The sequence below is a fragment of the Mya arenaria genome, chromosome 15 (genome assembly GCF_026914265.1).
Source record: "Mya arenaria isolate MELC-2E11 chromosome 15, ASM2691426v1".
NCBI lineage: Eukaryota > Metazoa > Mollusca > Bivalvia > Myida > Myidae > Mya > Mya arenaria.
Window position 1 is genome coordinate 4,485,204 of NC_069136.1, and position 23,099 is coordinate 4,508,302.

Here is a 23,099-nt window from a genome sequence, read left to right on the forward strand (position 1 = left end):
TTTGGCAGCAAACTGAAGTCAGAAAATGTGCTTGCGTTATTAAAGGAATGTACATACAGTGCAAATAATAATTTGAAGCAATACTAACAAACAAACGTGATTTAAGGTGGTCGGAGAAAAAAAACATTCTCAGATGAAGATGAAAAAATTTGTTCGTAGCATTTATTTGATTAAAATATACCTATCAATAATCATTTTGAATCCTATCATTATTTTTATATCCCTCATATGTCGCTTTTCTGAAGTAATGCAGATATCCGTTGCTAAAATATGAATAAACTAATCCGCATAGATAAAATAAGATTTGAACCAGGGGAGGTAGTTTGTGTTAATTATGAGTGTGGTTATGGTTGCTAGGACGACCTGAATGTGTGTAATTATTTAAACCCATTGAGAGCCGATTCGCCACATAGAACGTTTAACAACTAGTCGTGTCGTTAGTTTGGAACAGATGTATGTTTTCCGCTTCGAAATTGCATGTCAGTTTATATCAACATCAATTTCAAGGTGCACTTGCCGGTAAGACATGCATTTATGAATAAGAGATATATTAATTTAAAATGTTTCCTGCTGATGGTTTTGATTTTATCAAATAAATAATTTGTTCCTAAAATCTTCAAACATTGATAATAATTTTTAGTGGACGTCGGAAAATTGCACTTTGAAAACACTGTTTACCAAGTAAGCATATTTTGAACAAGTATATCAACTAGATGCAAATTGGAGAAATAAGACAGTTCCGGGTTTTATAAATTATAAGTTCTTAAGGTTACATGATTTATTTAAAAGTTATGTTTCGCTAGTGGTAATTATCTCTTTATTAGATTTCTGTTAATCATAATTTGTGTCCAAAATGTGCAATGTTTATTTATAGTTATCTACTATAAAATCATACCCGGAATGGCTTTAAAATTAATGTACATGTAATGTAATCAAAGATCAAACTTGTGTATGAACACCATTTCGTAGGTCTGAAATAGCAATGTTATTAATTAATGGGGCTATTTTCTTGTTCATCTAAATATCGTTTACTATTTTGAAAACATGCTGCCAGATGTGAATGAGTTATTTACATTATGAGATCATTATGCTTACAAAAATACATTTTCAAAGAAATAGTTCTCATGATTGAAAATTGAATATAAATTGAATTGCTCAGGAAAATCGTATTCATTACACTGTGTATACGGACACTGTTACATTAATTCTACTGAAAATGTTGAAAAATGATGTAATTACCATAGGCGTATGGTAAAATGGAATTTATTTTAAGTACAGTAACTGATGTTCATTTGAAGTGTGAACATGAATGATGCGTAATTGCTTTGCAATAGAAGGCTTGCCAAGAAACCTTGTACAACCTGAGACGAGCAAACTTTGACAGGGAATCACTTGATTCAAGGTTTCATTTAAGTACATCTTAATAAAGAAAGCAATTTAGATGATGGTGTGGTTTGTTTGTACTTTTTACATTTGATGTAAGATTGTTTTTGGTGTTAGTATTTTAGTATTTGGATTGTATATGTCTTTGTCTCTAATGATATGTAACGTATATTATCTTCTAAATGATTTTTATATTTTAGAAACCTTGGCATTTCGTATGTAAACGGTTGCAAACTGAATTTTGGATCATTGAATATGTCTTAACGATTCCCCAAAAATATATAGGCGCTTATGCTTTTGCAAGGGAAGTTTATTATTGATTAACAGTTCCAACCCGAAACTAATATGCTTTTTATATTTTGTATATGCGCCTTAAAAGGATTTCCATTCTAGAATGTATTTGAAGAGCCAAACATTATCTATAACAATACTTCTAGTAAAACACAAATGTTCAAGTTTATCATTAAAATAACACCTTTCAGCAGGGGAAGCAGTGTAAGTGACATGAAATACGTGTGCATGCTAAAGTTCAACTGCCTGGCGTTGGCCTGTTCGTTTCTGAGAAAGCTTTCATATTTAACAAATAAGAAGCCATAACTAAAATTACTTCAGGCATCGTTATTTTTCCTGTCCCATCCTCTTGGTTACTTGCTATTTGTATAGTATATTTGTGTATCATTCTAGTGCCATAGCACTAGACCACACCAGGTTATGATTGATGGGCATGTACCTGCCGACTACATTACAAAATTTAAGAACTTGAGACGTATGAACTAGTTTGTGCTCAACCTTTTTCTTCTGGAATAATGTTCCGACAGACACACTCATCTTAAGGTTAACTTTTTATTTTTGCGGTGAATCAATTGCATGTTTGCTGCTTTTGTTGCCAAAGTGAAGACATTTTAATGCTTACTAATGCCAATATTACAGTCGCTGGTGAAAAGACAACTGTCTTAAAGAAAGAGAGGATTCAGTTTTTAACTAGAAAATGAAAACAAGCTTTTTTGTCTAGAAATCAAAAATATAATCAACAAATACACTAAACTGACTATAACCCATGCCTTCAGAAATAACGCTCAGTTAATAAATGTTTATCATCATTTTATTGCCTTTAAACCACCAACAGAACAGTATTTGTGCATACCTGATAAATGTGTTTTTACTTGTTTACATATTATTACAGATACATTATGCGGGGAGGCTATATTGTGGTGTTCGGTATCCATAAACTAGTTTTATTACACATATTCAAACTTATTGTTTCGAGTACACATAAAACTAAATTGATATAACAGGTGTCTGTCTAGTTTTATAGCTCTTAAAGTGTCTCCAAGCAAGACGAAAGAATGGAATAATTTATGCTGTAATCAACCAATACAAACAGTGAATAAGCTTTCATTAATTTTGCGAACGTCCGTTGAAAAGCAAGGTCGCTCTTATGCAATGCAAAAGGGGAATTTCAAAAACCAATTAGACCGTGAAGTTCTTATTGCTCATAAAGTTCTGTTGCATTGTGCATGTAAGACATTGGGATGACCTTTTTAACCTTAATGAAAAAGCTAACCTCCAGTTTTCTTGTCATACCTTTGACAGAGTGTACGTTAGATTGGTTAATAAAAGAGAGTGGTGTATCGACTGTTAGTTTCTAAGCTTTTGTGATCAATGAGTATTCAGTACCTTTTAATGAGTCTCAGCATAAACCGATGCAAAGAAAAAACATCCAACCATCAATGATAAGCCTCTAACAGACTAAGGCTGTTGTTTTATACTTTATAATTTGTCCCTCTAAATGATCTTTCTTCTTCAGGAAGGCTATCGTTAGTATAATTTGAAGAAATACATATTTAGTAGAATCTCCGACATCGAGCAAGTTCTAAGAGCAATCTGAAACGCTGCTTTAAATTCTACTTAGGGAAACAGATGAATCTACAACTGGTTGCAGAAACAGGACCTGATGACCATTGGTACTCATAGACCCAGCGGATTGCATTCATTTCATAGGTCCAAGAATGTGGTATGTTATTTATGTTAGATAAATGATACTCATGTTCCATGCAATAAACAAACTATAAGGGTTTTGCATTAAAAAACCGATTAGTTTTGATCTGATGAAGTGATAGCGAAGTTAAGCTCTAATTAGTTATTAAAGTGCACCAGGCGTTACCGCTTCTCTGCTTAAGTTCTGACAGGAATAGCAAAATGTCATATGAACAAGCCGAGGTGGCATTATGTACCTGTTGAGGAATACAGTTTGGAAGCGTTATTGTAAAAATGTTCATTAACAGACGCAACAAATGCCATTAGTTTTTCAGTTATTACTCATTTCCTTGCGTAGGGTGTTCTGCGGAAACTCGGTTAACATCGTGTCCGCAAAAGAAACTCTGATCGGGCTGTGATGATCTTACACTTTCGGCACTGGAAGATACTTATAATCCTACCGTTTGTGTAAATTACAGAATGAGCTGTTTTTGTTTGTCTTCTTAAAAAAAGTAGGCAACAAGTAATATATAAATAATATTACAAAACGCACGAAATGCATTTTATCATTATATTGCAATTCTGTATGTCAAGGTTACAACAGGACTACATGTAGGCATGACGACAATTCGACGACATTCCATAAGAAAATTAAACACCAGTGTTTATGATCACACAAAGCAAGGCACTCCCTATAGTTATTGGTAAACCATTCTGGCGCCAACTGCATCTCAAATGAAATTTAAAAAAAAGTTCTTTGCCAATCAAATCTTGTTTACGGTTTTACATTTTATGTGCATAACAGATCTTTTTAGTATAAGATTATTGTTCAAAGAATAATGTTACCGTAAAAACGAAATAAATGGCAAGTTTTTTTAAATACTCAAAAGGCCTTGTCTGAACAACCACTGGGTGCCATGTTTATCACTAAATACTTTGTTTGAGAACAACTGGCTAAATGTAAAAAAAACTTTAATAATTTGATTCAAGGATCATACCTACATTTGAGTATGGATGCGAAATATGAAGTTTTCATTCTGCTCAAAATACAGAGCGCGTTCATTTGAACTGTTTAAAACAATTACATAATATCAGATAACAAACGTGGACTGTTGCCGTTTACGGCGAACTAGGTAAAGTATCATTAGATGTTGTGCTTAAAGAGAGGATATAACGATATCAGTATAAATTTGTCAATTTTAATGGTACGTATTGTTTAGATGCTTATAAATTTTGTAGTACACTGAATATCAACTATTCTGTGTGTTCAAATGTTACAAAATTGTTGTGCGATCTTGGATTCAATTATATTTTGGGTAGTTTTTTGATACTTAGTTACAACTATTGAATATTACTGAACGCTTTTGTGACCAGCATATACAGAAATGGTACTGTATGTAGCTATAAATGATTCGTCAAAACTGTTTACATATAACTGTTTACATATAGGCAAATGAAAACTTTTTTATGAAACACTTTCATTGATAATGTCACTTATGGTAATCATAGACACGGTCTAAATAGATTGCGTTTTTCAACCCGTAAACGGGCTATAGAAGACGGACGAATATTGTGTCTTTTGTTACATGAATATGATTGAAAACGAATACCATTTAATTCATGTATGCCCATTTTATAATGATATTAGAAATATGTGTTTAACTTAATATCGCCACTGGCGGACACAGCAAATATGTTAGTTTGTGAAGTGCGTAAATATACCTTTTTTATGACACTCGTGAATAAAAGACGAGCTTGGTTGTCCGGTTAGCGCAGTGGTTAGCACACTCGCTTTTCACAAAGGCGACCCCGGGTTCGATTCCCGGCCTGGGCGCATGTGAGTTTGGTTAGGGGTCACCAAGCCGGACAAGTGGGCTTTCTCCGGGTACTCCGGTTTCCCCCACAAAACAAGACCACACTCTCGCGCAACATCGTGCCAACGAGAGTGACTTAGTAAAAGCTATCATAGCTTCCTTCACAATCGTTGTAAAAATTATATAATGGTTAAAGTAAAAGACGAGCTCATTCTGTAACTAACAAAAATTCCTAATGTATAATTATCTAGATGTTTTAATACTAGCTCCCTCATTATAGTTGTTAAGGAAATCATTTTAATGAGATGTTTTTATATTTTTTCTACATATTTTATTATATTGAATCCTCGTTCAATATGCAAAATGTATTTTGTCTCCGTGGCCTTGTGGCTAAAGCGTCCGCCTACGGAGCGGGAGGTCGAAGGTTCGAGTCTCACAAGGGGCTTGTTCTGACATGGCCGGTTGCCGACCCAGCAGCTAGTTAAATCGAGGGGTACCGATTGCCTTTCTGTCAGACGCCTGGCATTTGGGATAAGGAATCGGGGTAAAGATGTTCACGAATGTAGGTTTCTCATAAGCCCAACGGGCTAGCCCTTAACTAAGAGGGGTGACACTATAATAAACAAACACTTTACTTTTTGTTTTTTATTTCCTTGAAATTTGCTGAATTCGTCAATGTTATGACATGACTTACGAGATAACTTGATAATATTATTCGCTCCTGTTATAAAGGAATGTACTAATTACACTTGACATACGTCTTAAGCAGAAATACATATAGTGGTTCTAGTTATCATTCTGAATGTTTTATACACACAACAGTAATGCACAAAGGCAACGTGCTTCAGAGTAACAACGGGTGTCAATTTACATAAGAATGAGCCGATGTATGTGTATGTCTGGTCAAATGTTCTGTCCACTGCGTATGAATAATAACAATAAAAGAATTCATTGTAACAAATTGGATTGTTTTATGTAACATGACTTGTGTTTTTCATCAAACTACGGTAGCATAATTATGTTTTACTGATAAAGGACGCTTCTCGAGATCACAATCGTATCGCCAGACGACGGTGGAAATATTGCTGATAATTAAAACAATCATGACAAAGGGAGCCACTAGGTTCATCAATAAATCAATGTGATGGACGTACCCGGCCTTGCACAAACCCAAAAATGACAAAGGGAGCCACTAGGTTGACCAAGAAACCAATGTGATGGACGTAACCGGCCTTGCACAACAACAAACCATCATGACAAAGGGAGCCACTAGGTGATTTCAAGAAACCAATGTGATGGACGTGACCGGCCTTGCACAACAACAAACCATCATGACAAAGGGAGCCACTAGGTTGACCAAGAAACCAATGTGATGGACGTAACCGGCCTTGCACAACAACAATCATGACAAAGGGAGCCACTAGGTTGACCAAGAAACCAATGTGATGGACGTAACCGGCCTTGCACAACAACAAACCATCATGACAAAGGGAGCCACTAGGTTGATCAAGAAACCAATGTGATGGACGTACCGGCCTTGCACAACAACAATCATGACAAAGGGAGCCACTAGGTTGATCAAGAAACCAATGTGATGGACGTGACCGGCCTTGCACAACAACAAACCATCATGACAAAGGGAGCCACTAGGTTGACCAAGAAACCAATGTGATGGACGTAACCGGCCTTGCACAAACCCAAAAATGACAAAGGGAGCCACTAGGTTGACCAAGAAACCAATGTGATGGACGTAACCGGCCTTGCACAACAACAAACAATCATGACAAAGGGGGCCACTAGGTTGATCAAGAAACCAATGTGATGGACGTAACCGGCCTTGCACAACAACAAACCATCATGACAAAGGGAGCCACTAGGTTGATCAAGAAACCAATGTGATGGACGTACCCGGCCTTGCACAAACCCAAAAATGACAAAGGGAGCCACTAGGTTGACCAAGAAACCAATGTGATGGACGTAACCGGCCTTGCACAACAACAAACCATCATGACAAAGGGAGCCACTAGGTTGATCAAGAAACCAATGTGATGGACGTAACCGGCCTTGCACAACAACAAACCATCATGACAAAGGGAGCCACTAGGTTGATCAAGAAACCAATGTGATGGACGTAACCGGCCTTGCACAACAACAAACAATCATGACAAAGGGAGCCACTAGGTTGATCAAGAAACCAATGTGATGGGCGTAACCGGCCTTGCACAACAACAAACAATCATGACAAAGGGAGCCACAAGGTTGATCAAGAAACCAATGTGATGGGCGTAACCGGCCTTGCACAACAACAAACAATCATGACAAAGGGAGCCACTAGGTTGATCAAGAAACCAATGTGATGGGCGTAACCGGCCTTGCACAACAACAAACAATCATGACAAAGGGAGCCACTAGGTTGACCAAGAAACCAATGTGATGGACGTAACCGGCCTTGCACAACAACAAACAATCATGACAAAGGGAGCCACTAGGTTGATCAAGAAACCAATGTGATGGGCGTAACCGGCCTTGCACAACAACAAACAATCATGACAAAGGGAGCCACTAGGTTGACCAAGAAACCAATGTGATGGACGTAACCGGCCTTGCACAACAACAAACCATCATGACAAAGGGAGCCACTAGGTTGATCAAGAAACCAATGTGATGGACGTGACCGGCCTTGCACAACAACAAACCATCATGACAAAGGGAGCCACTAGGTTGATCAAGAAACCAATGTGATGGACGTGACCGGCCTTGCACAATAACAAACCATCATGACAAAGGGAGCCACTAGGTTGACCAAGAAACCAATGTGATGGACGTACCCGGCCTTGCACAAACCCAAAAATGACAAAGGGAGCCACTAGGTTGATCAAGAAACCAATGTGATGGACGTAACCGGCCTTGCACAACAACAAACCATCATGACAAAGGGAGCCACTAGGTTGATCAAGAAGCCAATGTGATGGACGTAATCATTGTTGCATAACCGTCCTTGAATAATGTCATGTTGGCATCTATTTAGCTTTCTCTCATAGTTAACAATAACTAATCAATAATGTTTTACGTTTTCAACAAAGAGCTAGGGAGAGTCTGCATGATTTTCATAGTTCAGGCCGATCGTTAGTTCGTCTTTACGGAACTTTCGCGCCTATATTCAGAAAAAGCGCGGAACAAATGCAACAATAAACAAATAAAATATCAATCTCCTTTATTTTTCATTCAAAAATCCGGGAAAACAACAATCGAAGACTTTTGTGAAATCATGTTGCATATAGCAACGCAGAGCCATATTACTTGAGCCCCACATATTATTATGCCTATGACAACTTTTCGAAGGTACTTTCTTGAACTTACGATAGGAATGATTTCCATAAGTAAAAATAAGCATTAATCGTATAGGAACAAAGCTTTCTCCTTCGACCGCTCATTTCTCAATTTCGTTTCAACTTTTTCACCCAAAATCACTTTGCACAACATATTAAAAATGAAGTCTATGTCTTAAACTATTTCCATAATCTCACTCTTTTCCAAGATAACATAAAAAATCGGCCATGAAGTCCAACATTATCTCTATAAATATCAAATATAAATGTTATTATAAATAGATATTTTATTACCTATGTGAAAATAGAATACTTCCTAAGCACAAACTACGGCTATAAATATGCCAACAAGTGTGGCACTGCGTAATTCGGGTAACCAGTGTGTTACGTGCCAGAAGTCTAAACAGATTAAGGAAAGGTATCATCACAGGACTGTTGTTGGATGACAGAGAAACGGCAAATCATAGTAACTGATTTGCAAAAACACTAAAAGCTGCACTCTCACATATATACCTTTTTGAAAACCTTTTTATTTTTGTCTTGGAATGAGCCAATTTTTACGTAAATGTAAATGTTTGCAAACCAGTGATACTAGACTACTGACAAAAGATCAGATCGCAGATTTTCATATTTCCGTTCGAAATTTAATGTTTCATGGCTAAAAGCGTTACTGACGGTTTAAGAAAAGGCATACAACGAATAAATCAAAAATAATAAACAAGCAGACTTATTTTGAGAAGAACTGACTAATATAGCACAAATCAAAATGCATATTCTTCCCAGCTAGTGTATGTCTGTCTTTGATCAAGATGATAATGTGCATCGTGTCGATGATGAACGATTAGCAAATGCATGCTGTTATCATATGCATCGATTATACTTAGTTTGCTTTAAATGGATTGTAGAATATTATATCTTTTGTAGATATCGGCCTATTATAAGAGCCACTTTACTCCTAAAACCTTATACAAAAATCTTGTAGGAGCACTCGCCGAAGGGTTTTTGCCCGAGTGCAAGTATAAATAAACTTACACACCAATCCAGATTGACAATCTAAAGCATAGTGTGTTGATTGGCCTACACCACAGTGGTCAAAGTAGCCGTTAAGGTCAAGATAGATATAAGTGGTGGAGAAATTCAACAATCATAACAAGTAATTCAAGATCTGAAGATTCATTCTCATGTTTATCTTAAGATGTTTACCTATGGCCACGTTTAAGCGTTCGTTACGCAGAGTAATTTGCTGAATTGCCATCTCATCAAATATAATAACTGATAATCGTAAGGGCTTGGAGAATCGTCAGTTCCACCTCTGTTTTGTATGCAAGAAATTAGATAAATAATCAGAAAGCATCTAGAGGCAATTCCTCCGAGATATGATACGCAATGAATAGCGCGTTTACGGGTTACTGTTAACCAGCAATTATTATTTTTAGCACCAACCCTACTCTGGTTGTCGGGAGAAAGGAAGTGATGTGTTTATTTTATTGGACATTTTCTTATATATTCAAAATACTAACAATGAAATTCTTATGGCATTTTTAGACTTTGCATAGAAAATGTAATATACACAGTAATGTTCTCTGAATGATAAAGTCCGGAGTCCGAAAATTAAACATTTCTGTCTTCGTTAAAATTGTAAAGTATTCGACAATTAACGGCTTTAGCCGTTACCGCTATTAGTTCAGTAGGACGACTTGGTGTTTTTAATATCAAAGTTATGATTTTAGTATTAAATGTCTAAACTTACCTCGTAAATCATACATTTATACGAAAAAAGTAAATTTTTTATTGGTTTACTACTTTTCGTAAGATTAAGGAACATCACACCCCAACTCTGTATTGAAATTTATACATAATAGGTTTATCCAAGAGAGTTGTAAAATGAAACGTTCCGTTTTGGACACGCGATGATAGTTTATATAAAGGCAGCGAAAGGCATACAAATAGTAAGTGCATGGCTCAAAGCCGATGAAAGGGCATAACGTTAATATGTAGGGAAACTTCGAAGTTTCTTTTTTGTACTATTTAAAGCGAATTTTTAACTATTGGATACTAGTATAATTGAAGAGGAGCATTGCGCTACTGCTCCTAGTGGTTTCTAATTGGCCTCTTAGTAAGCCTTGATCATTGTGATACAGACGGAACAGGGCCGCTTTGTGAGTTCCGGTTGACATAAATTATGCAAATTAGCATTTTCCAAAAACGACTGGCAGATGGCGGGCGAATCAAAAGTAGATCATTCCATGAGATGGAAATACCATGTCTTCTACACCTTGCTTTCAAAACACTGTATTCTTCATCAGAACCATTGTTTTTTTATATATGTATTCATCCTTTATGGTATATTAAGACGAATGTATTATTTGTTGTACTGCTTTTTGGGAGTAAGAGTGCATCTTTAAGCCTGCAGGTAGAGTTAACTCCAGCAATTGCACAAATATAATGTCTGAGGCATTTTAACAGTGAATAAAACTCGAACTGATTGCATTTGATTGCAATTGTTATAGTATGTTGGACATACAGCATTCAAATGAATTCATTATTTCATGGCAAGAGTACAACAGTCATGATACTTGCTTGGCGGATTTTTGTGTTATAAATGTAAGTTTACATGTATATACCGAAGAAAAATCCTAGCTATTTATTGGACAAACGCTTTCCGGTATGCAAACAGCTATTTCGATGTACATTGACACACAAATTACGTTTCAGAGTAAATATTAACGCATCATATACACAATAATTTGAACTGCTGATTCCCGGTCACCCCAATTGAATGTAAATATCATTATGATACAAATATTAGAAACACGGTTTTGAAAGATTAAAAAACTGTCAGTTCACGTTTCACTCTAGCTGAAATAAAGAACAAAAACAAATGCGTTAAGTGTATGTATAATGTACTGTCGGTCATTTATTTACATAGTAGTACTAAGTAACCAAATCCAAATACAAATCATACCAAAGTTACATGGGTTCGCAAGGCGTCAAAATTGAAAGATATGCTCAATTGTACATCGAGTACCTTAAAAAGTCAAATACACACTTATATACATATAAAATAATTTTGAAACACATATCAATGATCAATGATCTGCTGAAGCTGTTTCCAAGGGCTGACATCAGACACGTAGATATGTCTGATCGGCAAAAACGTAATCATGGGAATGACTTTGAAAGGTGATGGTGTGAGTATAATAGTAATGTGCGATCAATAAAAACATTCTGCATTCTTCACAAATGTTCACACTGACACTCGGTCTGTCTCACAAGATGGTGACATACATCACATCCAGTCTTAAAGAACGTGAACAAGTAATTATCGTTGTATCTACTTTCGGATAACAACATCCCCGTTCAGGTCAATGCCGATGACCTCAGTTTCCTCCGCGTTGAGCAATAGTTCGATCGAGCCAATCTCTTTTAAGGGATCTTTGTTTGCCTGAAAAGAAAATACAACAGCAATGAAGCACAGTCTAAACATACCAACCTTATTTTTCAAGTTTTAGTGATTTATGTTTCATTATTTCAAACTAATTTGATCATTCGATTAGTAATAAGCAGCCCTGAATAGAGGCGCCAAATAGAGTAATTAATTATTTGTTATAATTAAGCTGATAGAAACTGTATAAATATGTACGGTATAATAAGTTTCTGAACGACGCATAAAAGCATATGTCAATATAGTCTACGTTATTACCGTGGTTATGTTGGTATTACCACATTGATGTACACCACTTATCATCTTTACTTATAAAAGCAAACATGGATTCCTTTAGAATTCAACATGTAATACACTCAAGATCTTCAAACAGTGCAGGTCCACAGTCATAAAACGGTAGTCATTTGTATTTTTAACTTATCATTGATATATTGTCTGCAATTTAAACAATGTTATGTGGAAATGCAGTTAGTTGTACCCTTACAAATCTTAGAAAATAATCAAAAATGAAGTTAAAGATGTTTGTTTGGTTTTCACAAAGGTTCTTTGTTTAATATTTATCTCATAGATATGTTTTATCTATTAGGTGTCATCAATCAAGTATGTGCCATATCCTAGTAGAGCCATGCGCATTAGATTGAACGTAATTAACAAATGTTAATAACAATTAGTTGCCAACCTGACAGTCCTTGACCTCGACATTTCTAGCCTCCCCATCTTCCGGCGCTACCATGACAACGAGTGTCGTGTTGTCCACAAAACGGTGATGACGCATTACATGGTATTCCTTCCATTCGTCTGCAACAAAGATACATATAACATGATACTCCTTCCATTTCTCAACACGATAACTCTTTGCATTTTGTATTGAAAAGGTCTTGCTTATATTTCAATAATTTGTTAGTTAATATGTCTAAGACTAATTCTACTTATATGCCAACATATTTGCCTGTCAATCTCAAGTGCGTGAACATCAAGCAATTCCTACCGTTTTTCGCAGCCATGTCCGTCTCTAACCATTTGTCAGCGTTGAGGTTGTCAATCAGACTATCGAACATCTCGGCGGCAAACTGAAGGCAGAAAATGTGCTTGCGGTATTAATGGAATGTGCAAACAGTGCAAATAGTAGTTTGAAGCAATATTAACAAACATAAGTGATTTAAGGTGGTCGAGGAAAAAGTCATTCTCAAATCGAGGGGTGAATGCGAAAAGGTTCTAAGTGTCATTAAATAAAGAAGAAGATAGACCCTTTTGGCTTTCACCACTCGTAATGAAGATGAAGAAATGTGTTCTCAGCATTTTCTTGATAAATATTAACCTATCAATACTCATTTTAAAACGTATCATTATTTGTATACCCTTCATATGCCGCTGTTCTGAAGTAATGCAGATATCCGTTGCTAAAATATGAATAACCTAATAGCTTTATAACTCTTAAAGAGTCTCCAGGCAAGAACATAATAAATTATCCTACCATCGCAAAAGACAAACATAGAATGGGCTATTAATATTATTGCGACCATCCATTGAAAAGCAAGCGTTGCATTTAAGAAACAATAAGACTGCGAAGTTAATATTGCTCATAAAGTTATGTTGCAAGTAAGACATAGGGATAACCTTTCTAACCTTAATGAGGGGTGCCAACCCCTCGATCCGCTAGTGAGTTGTGCCCTTAAATAATCGCTCTCTTTCAATAGGGTATCGATGGCTTAATTGAAAAAGTACATTAAACTTATTTAGTATAATCTCCGTCATCGAACAAGTCCTAAGAACAATCTGAAATCTGCTATAAGCGCTACTTAGGGAATGAAATGTATCTAAAATTGGTTGCGGAAACAGGACCTGATGACCATTGGTAGATTATAGAAATAGCAGATTGCAATCGTCTCGTAGGTCCACCACTTTGGCTACAATACAACGAGTGTGGTATGCTTCTTTGTTAGATAAATAATACTCATGTTCCATGCAATAAACAATCTTTCCGGGTTTTAAATTTAAAAAATAAACACGAATAAATTGAATCTGATGAAGTGACAATGAAGTTAAGCTGTAATAAGTTATTATAGTTCACCAGGCGTTACCGTTTCTCTGGATAAGTTATAACAGGACTCGCAAAATATCATATGAACAAGCCATGTGACGCATTATGTACCTGTTGAGGAATATAGTTAAAGCTTCACTGTAAAATTGTTCATTAACAGACGCAACAAATGTCATTAGTGTTTAAGTTATTACTCTTGTTCGTGCATAAAGTGTTCTGCGGAAACTCGGTAAATATTCTCCGGTTTTGATGAACCTATCTTAAACTTTTGGTACTTGAATATACAAGATACTATAAACCGACCGTTTGTGTAAATTCCAGAATGAGCTGTTTTTGTTTGTCTGCATATATCAAGTCCTCAACATTTATTATTGTATAATGAATTGCACGAAATGCATTTTATCATTATATTGCGATACGGTATGTCAAGGCAACAGGACTACATGTAGGTATGACGACAATTCGACGACATCCCATAAGAGAATAAAACACCAGTGTTTATGATCACACAAAGCAAGGCACTTCCTATAGTTATTGGTTAACCATTCTGGCGCCAACTGCATCTCAAATGAAATAAAAAAAAAAGTTCTTTGCCAATCAAATCTTGTTTACGGTTTTACATTTTATGTGCATAACAGATCTTTTTATTATACGATTATTGTTTAAAGTGGAATTCACCGTAAAGCGAAATAAATGGCAAGTTTTCAAATACTCAAAAGGCCTTGTCTGAACAACCACACTGCGTGCCATGTTTTCACTTAAAAGTTTGTTTGAGAAAAACTCTCTAAATGAAAGAGAAAAACTTAAATCATTTGATTCAAGGATCTGACTTATATTAACGTATGGATGCCAAATATGGGGGTTTCATTATGTTCTAGATTTAGAGAGAGAGTTCATTTGAAATGTTTAAAACAATAACTTAATGTCAGATATCAAATGTGCATTGTTGCCGTTTACGCCGAACGAAGTAAAGTACCATTAGATGTTGTGCGTAAAAAGAGGTTGTGCGTAAAAAGAGGAAATTAAAATAAGTATAACCTTGTCAACTCCATTGATAACCTATTATCTAGATGTTTTAAATATTGTGGTTACTACACTGAATATTTACCTATTTTTGGTGTTCAAATTTAGAAAACAAAACTGTAAGATCTTGGATTCAATAATATTTTGGATAATACATGTATGTCGATTACTCAAGATGCAACGTTATTAACGCTTATATGACCAGTATACAGAAAAATGGTATGCAACTATAAATGATTTGTCAAAACTGTGTACAGATAGACAAACTAAAACAAATATTTGTGATAAAAAATAGCCAAATAGTGTTACTTATGATAACCATAGACGCCGTCTAAGGATATTGCGTTTTTCTGCCCTTATATGCTCGAACATAATTTCGATGTTATATCGTCTATCCAATATCGTTTAAACTGTATGATACTGTAGCACGATTTTTCCGGAAAATTCACATAACAATTCATTGCTTTTATGAGTACTCTCTTTAAAGTATGAATTGGGTTCATTTGTTTCGAGTAATTAGCAAACTAGGATGGAAATTGAAAAAATGTCATTTATTCAAATGAAATGACGTATATCGTTTCAAACGAACAATATACATGACCGAAACAAAGTTGGAGGTATATTAAAAACCCTCCAAAATGCATGATGTAAGAACAATGCTAAGATAACAATAAAGCAATAAGTAACAAAGCATGACTGATAGTGTGAAAACTAAAATATGTACAACATGAATAAAAAGAATTAAAACTGGTATGATCATAAACAAGCATGGCTTATAAGCGAAAATTGAAAGGACTTTAATAGGTATGATACGGTAAAAAAGAACTGGCCTATATGTTGGGTGAGGTTGGGTGGGAGTAAATGCTTGTGAAAATACTGCGCAATCCGGGTTTGCATAATTTATCAGTGAAATTGTGAGACCAGCGAGACGAGACGGTTAAATAATGCTATCAAAATTGGGAACTTATAATTCACTGCGTAATAAGTTAGATCACTTGAAAGTATCATAAATAAATTTATTTCTTAGGCAATTAACTAATTTGTATGAGTACTCTCTTAAAAGTATGAGTTGAGTTCATTTGTTTCGAGTATTTGACAAACCAGGATGGAAATTCAAAAATGTCATTTATTCACATTAAAGGACTTATATCGTTACAAACGAACAATATACATGTCCGAAACCAAGTCGGAGGTAAATTTAACGCCATAAGAAACCCCCCACCTCAATTATTTTTTACCCCCACCCGCCTTAACATTTTATCAACAAACAAGCGTAGTCTTTACTATTTATCTGGAAAACGACCCGTCTTCAAACGAATCAGGCAGATCTGACAGTGAGTGGTGATTGAAAAACCAATGTATCATGAAACAAAATCTCAAACTTGGAAAAATGTATTAAATCCAATGTCAGTTCACATTTGTTTTGCTTACGCGTTCGACCTCTCCAATTTTCGTTCAGTTAATGGCGACAATTGTTATTTTGGCCATGTACTCATGCTCTGTTCATTTTAAAACTTCTTTCGTGCATGGACTGTTGGTACTTGGAACAAAGTTGCATCAATAAAATGTTCATTAAATGTTTGCATTAAAGACGAGTAAGAATAAACTGTAAATAAACTACTTGAGAACTATTTTTTTCTACGAGCTGGAAATGGAAATGACAAATACGTCATACAATATCAAAACTTCTGCGCCAGGAGCTTTCCACGGGTAACAGCTTAGCAAAAAACTCTTTTCAAAATTAGAAAAATAAGTTAACATACCAATAAAACTCCGAAAATAAGCATAAAAGAAACCTAAAAAATGTTGATTGTAAGACCTTCGCCACTCATGAAATAAATATAGTTTGTCTATAACTTTCGTCAAATAAAAAACTACCTCACTCTAAATTTAACAAATATCCTCTATGTATTTTTATTTAGATGTTTGCAATACTAGCTCCTTCATTATTGTTTGAAATGAAATCAGCTTTTATTTGTGATTATTATTTAGATAGTTTATAAAATTATTTTCATTTAATCTTTTTTTTATTTTTTACATATTTCATGATATTGAATCGTCGTTCAATATGTTAAAAATATTTTATTTGCTTAAAATTTGCTGAATTCGTCAATGTCATAGCGTGAGTTACGAAAATAAACGAGGAAACCGGATACTATTTTCCCCTCCTGTCATAAAGGAATGTACTAATTAGACTTAACATACGTCTTAAGCAGAAATACAGATAATGGTTCTAATTATCATTCTTATTGTTTTATCAATCAACAGTAATGAACCAAGGCAACGTGCTTCAAAGTAACAACGGATGTCAATTAGCACAAGAATGAGCCTATGTATGTGTATGTCTGGTCAATTGCACTGTCGAATGTGTATGAATAAAATACTATATTTTTAAAACATTCATTGTAACAGATAGGATTGTGTTATGTAACATGACTTGTGTTTTACATCAAACGACGCTGACATATGTTATAATTATGAAGGACGCTTCTCGTGATCACAATCGTATCACCAGACGTTGGTGGAGATATTGTTGATAATCAAAACAATCATGACAAAGGGAGCCACTGGGTTCATCATGAAACCAATGTGATGGACGTAATCGGCCCTGCATAACAACAAACCATCATGACAAAGGGAAACACTAGGTTGACCAAGAAACCAATGTGATGGGCGTAACCGGCCTTGCACAACAACAAGCAATCATGACTAGGTTGATCATGAAACCAATGTGATGGGCGTAACCGGCCTTGCACAACAACAAACAATAATGACAAAGGGGGGCAATGGGTTGACCAAGAAACCAATGTGATGGGCGTAACCGGCCTTGCACAACAACAAACAATCATGACAAAGGGGGCCACTAGGTTGACCAAGAAACCAATGTGATGGGCGTAACCGGCCTTGCACAACAACAAACAATCATGACAAAGGGGGCCACTAGGTTGATCAAGAAACCAATGTGATGGGCGTGACCGGCCTTGCACAACAACAAACAATCATGACAAAGGGAGCCACTAGGTTGACCAAGAAACCAATGTGATGGGCGTAACCGGCCTTGCACAACAACAAACAATCATGACAAAGGGAGCCACTAGGTTGATCAAGAAACCAATGTGATGGACGTGACCGGCCTTGCACAACAACAAACAATCATGACAAAGGGAGCCACTAGGTTGATCAAGAAACCAATGTGATGGGCGTAACCGGCCTTGCACAACAACAAACAATCATGACAAAGGGAGCCACTAGGTTGACCAAGAAACCAATGTGATGGGCGTGACCGGCCTTGCACAACATCAAACAATCATGCCTAAGGGAGCCACTAGGTTGACCAAGAAACCAATGTGATGGGCGTAACCGGCCTTGCACAACAACAAACAATCATGACAAAGGGGGCCACTAGGTTGACCAAGAAACCAATGTGATGGGCGTGACCGGCCTTGCACAACAACAAACAATCATGACAAAGGGAGACACTAGGTTGACCAAGAAACCAATGTGATGGGCGTAACCGGCCTTGCACAACAACAAACAATCATGACTAAGGGAGCCACTCGGTTCATCAAGAAACCAATGTGATGGGCGTAACCGGCCTTGCACAACAACAAACAATCATGACTAGGTTGATCATGAAACCAATGTGATGGACGTAATCGGCCCTGCATAACAACATGTTAGCATCTATTTGCTTTCTCTCATAGTTAGCAAGAACTAATCAATAATGTCATACGTTTACAACAAAGAGTCTAGCGAGAGTCTGTATAAGTTCATTGTTCAAGCCAAACGTTTGTTCATCTTTACAGAATGATCGCGCCTTTATTCAGAAAATGCAGAACACATGCAACAAAAAATAAATAAAATATCAATCTCCTTTATTTTTTATTCAAAATTCAGGAAAAAAAACAACAATCAAAGTTTTTTGTGAAATCATGTTGCATCATATAGCGACTCAGAAACATATTACATGAACCCCACATATTATTATGCTTTTGACAACTTTCGAAAGACCGAAACAGGTATAATTATATAAAATCTAAGTGTGTCCTGGAATACTTTCTTTAATTTACGCTAGAAATGGTGATTACTGTTGATATAATCATTTTAAGAATTAATTATATAGGAACAAAGCTCCTGATTTCTCAAATAATTTTGTTTCGCTTTTCACACCCAAAATCACTTTGAACAAAATATTTAAAAAAATATGTATCTTTAAACTATTTCCATTATCTCACTCTTTTCCAAGGTATAATTATATAAAATCTGAGTGTGTCCTGGAATACTTTCTTTAATTTACGCTAGAAATGGTGATTACTGTTGATATAATCATTTTAAGGATTAATTATATAGGAACAAAGCTCCTGTTTTCTCAAATAATTTTGTTTCGCTTTTCACACCCAAAATCACTTTGAACAAAATATTTAAAAAAATATAAATCTTTAAACTATTTCCATTATCTCACTCTTTTCCAAGATTACATAAATATCGGCTATGAAGTCCAACATTATCTCTATAAATATCAAATATAGGTGTTATTATATATAGATATTTTATTACCTACGTGAAAATAGAATACTTTCTAAGCACAAACTACGGCTATAAATATGCCAACAAGTGGGGCATTGCGTAATTCGGGTAACCAGTGTGTTACGTGCCAGAAGTCTAAACAGATTAAGGAAAGGTATCATCACGGGACTGTTGTTGGATGACAGAGAAACAGCAAACTATAGTGATGTATCCGCAAAAAACACTTTAAGCTACACTCTCACAGATATACCGTTTTGAAAACCTTTTTATTTTTTGTCTTGGAATGAGCCAATATTTGCGTAAATGTTTGCAAACCAGTGATACAAGATTGCTGATAAAAGATCAGATCGCAGATTTTCATATTTCCGTTCGAAATTTAATGTTTTATGGCTAAAAGCGTTACTGACGGCTTAAGAAAAATGCATAAAACAAATAAAGCAATAATAATAAACAAGCGGACGTATTTTGAGGAGAACTGAATACTAAAGCACAAATCAAAATGCATATTTTCCCAGCCAGTGTATGCCTGTCTTTGATCAAGTTGATAATGTGCATCGTGTCGATGATGAACGATTAGCAAATGCATGCTGTTATCATAATTATGCATCGATCGTACTTAGTTTGCTTATAATAGTTTGTCGAGTATTATGTCTTTTGAAGATAACGATTATCAGAGCCACATTTTCTAAACAACCCCTATCTTGTATCGTTTGTTTAGAAAAGTGAAAGATATATACAATAACAACATTGTCAGAATGGTTTACGTTTGTAGCAAGTGTTTCTAAAACAAATCGACATGACATACAGAAAGGGCCGCGTCTGATTAAGTTTACACAGACCGAATTATTCTGCTTTTCTAAAAGAAGAAATTAGATATGTTCTTATACAAATTCGCATCACAGCTATTCAAGTAAAGTCTTATAAACTATGATTAAAAACGTAGGTATATTTTGGCAACTGGTGTTTACGGTATATCAATAATAAGATTCTCCATGTGGTGGATTCGTGCTCTAGTGGCAACCAACTTGAGGTCAATCAATATGGGTCGCTGGATTGATTCCCGTCACACCACTTAAAGGGACTGTGTCACAGATTGGCACCAAAATAAGTTTTTTTCTGTAACGAATCTCAGGACAATTATCTAATAGAATGTGTTACGCTTTGATATCATAATTGTAAAAAAATATCAAAATGTAAAAATAATTGTGTCGGAGACCGGGTTCGAACCCGCGTCGCCAAAATTGAAGTCCAGCGCCTTACTCACTGAGCAACAAAGGCTTATACTAAACGGGTGACATAGTTAAGCTATAGACCTACCTCGGTAATATCACGTGATAACACCGACAAGCCAATCACGCATAAGGAATGATTTCTACGTGGTAGACATACCCAGTATTCTTTTTAATGGAAAAATACGAAATAACTGCTTAACTTAAATAAATTGTTAACTATGTGGTACTTCAGTTAGTAATTTTCAATGCATTGTACACATCGATGCCAAGTTTATGTCAGTTTTCGACAATTTTTATTTTTTTCACTATTTTATCATACATGAGACAGCCCTTTTAATAATAAACAATACTAATCGTCTTCCGGGAAGGCCATTCAGTGAGGGTACCGTGTGACAGTGCTATACATTGGTACATGTTAACAAACAAGGAAGCACTAACCAGGTTTATAATCTATCTGCACTATTCTCGAAAAACCTTACATGACTAACAATTGGCCTAAACCACAGTGGTCAAAGTAGCTGTTAAGGTAAAGATAGGTATTAGTGGTGGGAGAAATTCAACAAATATTAACAATTAAATCAAGATCTAAAGATTCATTCGCATTTTTATTTTAAGATATTTACCTATGACCAGGCTTGAGCGTTCGTTACGAAGAGTAATTTGCTGAATTGCCATCTCATCAAATATAATTACTGATAATCGTAAGGGCTTGGAGAATTGTCAGTTCCACCTCTGTTTTGTATGCAAGAAATTAGATAAATAATCAGAAAGCATCTATAGGCAATTCCTCCGAGATATGATACGCAATGAATAGCGCGTTTACGTGATTTATTAGGCCAGTTGCTGAGTCGTAATGATATAGTTTATATTTCATTAGATCATAACTCATCAAGGAAGGAAGAAGGTAAACGTCTAGCAAGTTTCTAGTCCTTTTCATCATCAAGGTCAGCATTCTTTAGGATATTAACTATTTGGGTGATTCTGTTAACCTTCATTATTTTTAACACCGACCCTACTCTGGTTTTCGGGAGAGTGAGTGATATGGGTTTTTTATTTGACATTTTGTTTTTGGCAGAAAACAATCTATACACAGTCAGATTAAATGTACGAAAAACGGTTCGTATGATTGAATTACGCTGCAATGTTTTATTTATTTCAAATAAGATGTGTGTTGTGTACAAAAAAATGCCTGCATCAGGTATGAAACTAAAGCAAATTTATTAGTAAAAAATGATTCATTGCTAGTAGGTACAACCTAATGTTCCTGGAGTATACACTTGGGAAGACAATGATGCATTAGATCATTTGGACAAAGATTTATATGATATTATAACACATATTTTGTCTTCCAAAGACGTTTAACCATGCACAAATTAATCATTAAGCTTGGTTTTATATAATCCATTAGAACATTATTTTATTCCTCAGGATGTTTGTGCAAGAAATTCAAAGCGATAATAAGCCTTTTACTTTGAGGGTCCAATTGACTAGTAATAGTCATAAAAGCAACAGTGGGTTAACAAAAGCATCAGTTGCGTCTGGGTGACAATAATTTGCTAGCGTCAATGATAAAAGTTTTATTCCGTTAAAGCAATAACTTTATACCTGAACGTCTTATGTTTTATTGTAATTTAGTGTTTATTTTTTTCTAAGTTGTAATTCCTAAGTCAAATTTATTACATTCCTGAAAATGCATACTTTTAATATAATATGTATATGAAATATACGTTAAGTACTTACATAATATATGACGAACGGGTGAATAGATAAATTTCCAACAGTTTGTATTTTCTTCTGAGACTCGTCGTTCGCACAATACTTTTCAACTGTCAGTTTGACACCAAACTGCACGATGGAATGTGCAAATAAGCTCAGCCAGATACGTTTTCACTGTATGTGCATCATAACAGATAATCACTCAGGCACATCAACAGTGAGTTGTGACAGCAATAACGGAAGGATAATTTAACGAAACAATCAAAGCAAAGCCTTCATCTTATCAGTCAGATCTACCTTGCACCCTGGGGTGCACCATCATAACATTGAGGCTGTTCTCTACAGACGGTCAGACAGAGATAAGCGTGCATTCCATGTTCAAGATGTGGGAGATTCTAATTTATCACAGAGTAGCGTATTAATACGTCTGTTATACTTATTTTCAGTAAGTAATATTTGAGAAATATATCTACGAGTCCGAATCAGGCATTGGGTTCAATTATAACATTTTAAATCCTATCAAATCGTTTATTTATGGCGAAAATGCTTGGATTATTTCATTTTATAGACTTTAAAAAAAGTAACATGTCATTCTAGTTCCTGCAACAGAAT

At 35.4% G+C, this 23,099-nt stretch overlaps 1 protein-coding gene across 2 annotated transcripts; it reads right to left on the reverse strand.

The window, feature by feature from the left end:
• Window positions 1-11,148: 11,148 nt before the first annotated feature.
• LOC128220180 (uncharacterized) lies at window positions 11,149-22,784 on the reverse strand. Of its 2 annotated transcripts, none has more exons than XM_052928459.1 (4): window positions 13,575-13,647; window positions 12,937-13,018; window positions 12,628-12,746; window positions 11,149-11,948 (listed from the first exon to the last, which is right to left on the reverse strand). In XM_052928459.1, the coding sequence occupies exons 2-4, from the start codon at window positions 13,004-13,006 to the stop codon at window positions 11,838-11,840; spliced, it is 300 nt and encodes a 99-aa protein (XP_052784419.1). In that variant the 5' UTR covers window positions 13,007-13,018; window positions 13,575-13,647; the 3' UTR covers window positions 11,149-11,837. The 2 variants fall into 2 exon arrangements, with proteins under 2 accessions (XP_052784419.1, XP_052784418.1); XM_052928458.1 differs by lacking the exon at window positions 13,575-13,647 and adding an exon at window positions 22,512-22,784 and having other exon boundaries at window positions 11,150-11,948.
• Between the last annotated feature and the right edge of the window lie 315 nt (window positions 22,785-23,099).

Excerpts from the sequence above, each read along its gene's own strand:
- LOC128220180 (XM_052928459.1), bottom strand. The coding sequence starts at position 13,006 with ATGTTCGATAGTCTGATTGACAACCTCAACGCTGACAAATGGTTAGAG. Across the intron at positions 12,747-12,936 it reads GGACATGGCTGCGAAAAACG|ACGAATGGAAGGAATACCAT; the intron begins GTAGGAATTGCT and ends TCTTTGTTGCAG. Across the intron at positions 11,949-12,627 it reads TCGAGGTCAAGGACTGTCAG|GCAAACAAAGATCCCTTAAA; the intron begins GTTGGCAACTAA and ends TTTTCTTTTCAG.